A 6,099-nucleotide genomic window follows, 5' to 3' on the forward strand; every position below is an offset into this window, starting at 1 on the left:
TGATAAACTGTGAGTTGAGCTGCTCTCATTGACTGCACAGTTTCAACTTGTCTGTAGCAGAATAAATGGTGGCTCGCCTGATCACACACGTTCTTGTATCCTAGATAAACAGTACACTAAAAATTGTCATAGAAATAGTCAATAAAGCGCAAAATCTTGATTCTGTCCACTAACTATATTCTATCAGTGGTCTGCACCACTGTTCCCTTTTGGATGGAAGTGAATGTATGTGTTTTCTTTGTTAAGTTGACGGTATGTACCTAAAAAAGTGATCAATGAGTATACTGTATATAGACATATATTTTGTATGACTGGTTGTTGACGTCTTTTCCTGTTTTTCCTCTCTTACTTCAGACTCCTTGCCATCCAGCTCCAAGAGACCATTTATTGTGTCCCGTTGGAGACAGTTCTGGTTTGCCCCTGTCACCTCCTTCCTTGGAAACGTGCTGATGTACTTCCTCTTCCTCTGCCTATTTGCCTATGTTCTATTGGTGGACTTCAAGCCCCCGCCCCCTCACGGCCCCTCCACTCTGGAGTTTGTGCTTTACTTTTGGGTGTTCACCTTAGTATGTGAAGAGATTCGGCAGGTTGGTTCTTAAGACACTACCAGCACACACATCACCATTTATTAAGCAACACAATCTATGTTAGTAATATTTGACACCGACATATAACTATATAGTAGGTTTTCAAGACGTTCTCTGTGTAATGCTTTGGCAATTCAGACAATCTGACCAAGCCATGTCCTTTGAAGGTCACCACCTTCAGAGGTTGTAACTTACAAAGATTAACTTAACTTAGGGGCAAAGGTATGGTCTCATTAGCACCAGTCTTTGTGAAAATGTGCTATCTATCCCATTAACTTCCATTTAAAACAATGCAAGTGACAAATTCAGGAATGCATTTCCTGTATTGGTGCTAACTAGATACAAGTAAAACTAATTAAGGCGAAACTAAAACTAAAACTGGCAGTAAAACAGACAATAATGGAAGTAACTGAGAGAAGTATATGAGAGGAGTGAGTATTAGAAAAAAACCCTGAAAATAACAAAACTAGACCCAAAACCATGACATATATGTAAGCATGCATTGCTGGTAGATTAATTTGCCACCTGAAAACTGTAGTTCTACTGTTTACCTCGCAAAACTCGAGACAGGATAAAATGAATCCAGAGTTTTAAAATCCATCTTCATATTTAGATACAGCTCTGCAGGGTTTTGGTGTCTGCTGAGCTTCAATCTCATGGATCTGTTAATCTCCTGTACCTGAGGCAACACAGCAGCACTTTTACTGCAGCCCTATTTTCAGTCTGAATGCTAATTGGACAGCACATCACCCAAAATACACATTTTTATCACTGACACAGACACACTGTACATTGCACACATCCTTCCACATACAGTGTCTTGACTCTTCTCCCTCTGGCTGACAGACCTTCTTTGTGGGCGGTAATTTTGTGATCCAGAGAATGAGGAACTACATTCAGGATGTGTGGAACAAGTGTGACCTCACAGCCATCGCTCTCTTCACTTTGGCTCTGTGCTGCAGGTGAGTCATCTGACAAACTGACAGGAGGCAACAGAGTACTAAGGCATCATGTATTTGTACTAACAGGCTTAGAAGCTAGTCAAGATTCTTCCATCATTTGGGATATTTTACTTTATATGTTTCATGGTGTAGATGAATATATTGCATGACATATGACCGGTGACTGACTGCACTGTTCTGTTTTCCAGAATGTTTCCCTGGTCATATCAGTTTGGCCGAGCAGTGATGGCCATAGATTATATGGTGTTCACTCTACGTCTGATCCATATCTTTGCCATTCACAAACAGCTTGGGCCCAAGATCATCATTGTTGGCAAAATGGTGAGTGCACACACTGCAAAAACAGCCCTTCTTGAAACAAATCAAATATTCTTAAATTATAATTTCTTGTATTAAGCAACAAAAATTGCCAATGGAAAGCCAGTTTTGCTTGGCTAGAATTCTTAATAAAAATCTAGCATGGAATCTAGCCACTGAAAGACTGTAGCTCAGTTATTTAAGATATACTTTATTAAAATAAGTATTTTTGTCACTTTATTAATAATTTGCAAAAAATTCAAAAAGTGACTTTGTAAATAAAGGCACCAGAAACATTCTTATTTGTAACATTTAATTTTTTATTGAAACTATGAAAAAACAGATTACTTTTGTAATGCAAAACCTGCTTGACAATGTTACTTTTCTTTTTAGACAAATATAAGACTTTTTTCCCAGAAACAAGGCTTTTTTACTTTCCACAAATCTCATAAAAAAAACCTACTATGGGCAACAAAAAGCAGGTCATAAAATCTGCTGCTAATTAACATTAATTCTGTGAGTAACTTGATGGTAAGCCGAAATTAATCTTGCCTGTCTGGTTAAAGTGCTCTTTGCAAGCCAATACTACTCGCAATAGAGCACCAGCATCTCAGACCAGAACAATGGGCACGTCATTTTACCTAGCAGATAATCGTAGAACACACAATAAAACTCACCAAAACCATCTCTGTTGGTCTTTCCACTGTCTTAATAATCACCAACTTTGGTTTGGTCAAAATAAATCCTTAAGTGCATTTAGTGCATTAAGGATATATTATTATTATTAAAAATAACAAAAATAGACAGTTTAACCAGATGCATGCACACTTGAATTTAGGTCAAGGCCTAATGTTGTCCTTAGTGCAATAATCTTGACATAACAGACATGTTTAATATGATTACATGTAATTAAAGTTGATCATGTAATGTTTGGACTAGAAACAACAGATATAATTAGGACATCACACCAGGGCAGATCCTGTATCATCCATCTCTGGTCTCTCTTTGCTTCCTCCAGATGAAGGATGTTTTCTTCTTCCTTTTTTTTCTGGCTGTGTGGCTCATGGCCTATGGAGTGGCTAATCAGGCGCTCCTCTACTCATATGATCCCCGCCCTAATTGGATATTACGCCGAGTGTTCTACAGACCGTACCTGCATATTTTTGGTCAAATTCCCATAAATGAAATGGATGGTGAGTGGCTCAGTCTCTGTTCTTTTTCAGTCTCAGTCCTTTGGTTCCCTCATTGACTAAAGTTTCTTTCATCTAATTCAAACATAGCAAAGTTAAGTTAATTAATAAATTATTTAATTAATCTCAGTGGTGCATAAAATAGCACAAAAATAAAATGATGTATAATTATTGTCTAAAATTTGCCTCCATTCACTTATAATGTGCATATAAATCTAAGCAGTACACATACATATACATACACATACAGTCAAAGTGGATTGATTTAAATCATAATTGTACTCACTTATTCAGTTGCCATATATAAGTATATTTCGTAAAATAAACAGCAGTTGATTACAATCCAAACCATTGCAATAAATCCTACCTTGTGTGCCTGGGTTTTTATAACGTATTATGACTAGGGGTGGAACGGTTCTCAAAATTCACAGTTTGGTTCATATCAAGGTTTTCGGTTCGGTACATTTTGGTACAGTAAGGGGGTAGTAAGGAGCTGGGGATCGAACCATCAACCTTCCGATTAGTGGATGACCCGCTCTACCTCTGAGCCACAGCCTCCCTGCATATACATATACCTGTTACTCCTTGATGTGCTTGTAAATGTGCTGCATAGATTCTCACATGTTGCTTCATTGATCTTCCATCTAGCTGATAAACTGGGGGACATCAACTGTACAAACGACGCAACACGAATTGAAGCAGGAGATGAGCCCTGTATGAACACCTTTGCCAACTGGCTGGTTGTCATTCTCCTTGTCATCTACCTACTGTTTACCAACATAGTTCTGGTCAACCTTCTCATTGCTATGTTCAGGTACACACTGGCATTGAGAATTAATTGTTTCAGTTCCAATGCTGTTCTACCAATTAAACAGATTTCAAACAGAGAGAATGTCGTACATCATGGAAACCCATTGTTCAAGCATTTTAGCTCTCTACAGGCATAATGAGATATTCAATTTACTGTCTGCAGCTATACCTTCTCAAAGGTACAGGAACGCAGTGACACCTACTGGAAGTTTCAGCGTTACAACCTGATTGTGGAGTACCACTCGAGGCCCTGTCTGGCACCACCCTTCATCATCATCTCACACCTCCACCTTTTCATCAAGAGATACATCCGCAGCATCCCCTCAGTCAAGAGCAAACACTTTGGTGAGAAATTGCAAGTAGAGCATGCAGACAGAAAATATGATATAGAAGGAAGATGAGCATTTAGCAGGGAGCAGTAAATAAAAGACACAAGTATGGGCAAGGTGATAAAAAATAGGCATTGTGGCCCCTGGTTGTCAAATAATGAATTAGCTCTTGTACTGGTTCTGGGTAAGTAATGGAGTTTGACCAACCAGTCTATATGTGTTTGGTTAATTTGAAAACAACCTACAGCTGTATCTTGGGGTGCCAGGACAGTTGCTCCAAAGTCATCTGGTCCATTTATAGCCAAGAGAGCTGTCTCTGCATTCTTGGTAGCGAGTCAAGTTGATTGTCAGTTGATGTGGGGCTCTGCCAAGGTTTCATTTAGTCAGCAATTCTGTTAGTTCTGTGTTTGAGGATTGTCCTACTGGCTTTTACTACACAGTGATGCAGGTCAAACCCAGCTGAATGGGACTACACACGTACAGCCCCCATCAAAACTATCTGTTTGGTTCTAGGGTCATTTAACCGCAAAGAACTGAAAAAGGTGAGGGAGAGAGAAAGGGAGGAAAAGAAAGCATGCAAGGGCAGAAAGACCCAAAGGGGTGAACCTGACCATTATTGGATGTAATACTGTCTAATTCAGTGGTTTTGTGCAAGGTGTATGAGCTATACTGCAGACTGGAGTTGGTTTGAGGGTCAGTACCTCCAAGTTTGAGAAACAATGGATTGCTTCATCCAGGTTAGGAGCTAATTGACCCTTCTTAGGTCCAGCCCCCTTTTCTCTGTGCTCCAATAACAGTTGAGCAAGCCTCAGTCAACTTCCTCCTTTCCTGTACTTTGACATGCTATGTGCTAGGCTCGTCTACGTTGAAAAGACAACCAGATTTTAAAGGTATTGGTATTGGTTATAGTATTGGTATATGCTTAGGAACAGCAGCCTGTTTTTGTGTGGGACTCATTGCCTGATCAGTTATTTAGTTAGTTGTAATCTTCAACTTCACCGCTAGATGCCTCTAAATCCTACACACTGGTCCTTAAATGAAAGGGTTAGGAGCTCAGACAATTAGGAGGAGCTCAGAACAGAAGCATGTTGAAGGGATCCAGTTAAAGTGGTCTGACCATAATGCTGCACAGACTTCTGTGTGTCTGTGTTCCTGTTCTGGATCTCTACAGATATCCGCATACATGCGCATCCATGTGTGCTACTCTTGCCCTCCCACCAGTCCCTCTACTGATCTTCTCTGTCCTCAGTTCTGGAGCTGCGGGGGAGAAAGGCCAGCCGCCTCAACACATGGGAAGCTATCCAGAAAGAAAACCTCCTCTCAGCTCAGAATAAGCGGCAAAGGGACAGTGACAGAGCACGACTCAAATGTACATCTGTCAAGTAAGTTGCCTCTGCTATCGGAAAATCTGTAATTGTGAATTGAGGATAATGTTAATCACTAGGTATGATTTTTTTCAATTTAATACAAAACATTTTTTTAAAACAAAATACTAGGTTGATGACACAATTTTCTCACATTTTTGTAAAAAAAAAAGTGAGATTGACGAAAAATTATGAATGAAAAATATCCTTTTTATTTCTCAAATCAAAAATGTTTTTTCTTATATTTTCTTTATAAAATTATAGTATCCTTTTTTTTTTTTTCTGAGGTAGGGTATAAATTGTCCAAAACTATGCACATTTCCTTTTCTTGGTAAAAGTGAAACTGATGTGTGCCTTTTTATTATTGGGCCTAGACACAGCAATTAATGTGAGTGACATAGGATGTAGAAATAAGTAAAGTCAAAAGTAGATAGTGCCCTCTGCTGTTTAAAAAGAGTATCGCAATTAATTTTTCACCTCACCTATTTGAATCTTTACATATTTGTATTGTGATTTAACTGTCTTGTGATATATATTTACATTCCTACTCACATTTCTGG

The 6,099-nt window shown here is 38.9% G+C and overlaps 1 protein-coding gene across 1 annotated transcript in view; it reads left to right on the plus strand.

Moving 5' to 3' along the window:
* Positions 1-6,099, plus strand: part of LOC118322813 (transient receptor potential cation channel subfamily M member 5-like) — a gene marked incomplete in the record, with an annotated part of 19,945 nt that overhangs the window by 10,910 nt on the left and 2,936 nt on the right. The window contains 7 exon segments of the mRNA XM_035654642.1: positions 355-587; positions 1,434-1,549; positions 1,738-1,870; positions 2,865-3,039; positions 3,685-3,850; positions 4,010-4,191; positions 5,425-5,557. Coding sequence (XP_035510535.1) covers positions 355-587; positions 1,434-1,549; positions 1,738-1,870; positions 2,865-3,039; positions 3,685-3,850; positions 4,010-4,191; positions 5,425-5,557 — 1,138 coding nt within the window.

Source organism: Morone saxatilis, unplaced genomic scaffold (genome assembly GCF_004916995.1).
Source record: "Morone saxatilis isolate NCDOM2014 unplaced genomic scaffold, NCSU_SB_2.0 Contig14, whole genome shotgun sequence".
Taxonomy (NCBI): domain Eukaryota; kingdom Metazoa; phylum Chordata; class Actinopteri; family Moronidae; genus Morone; species Morone saxatilis.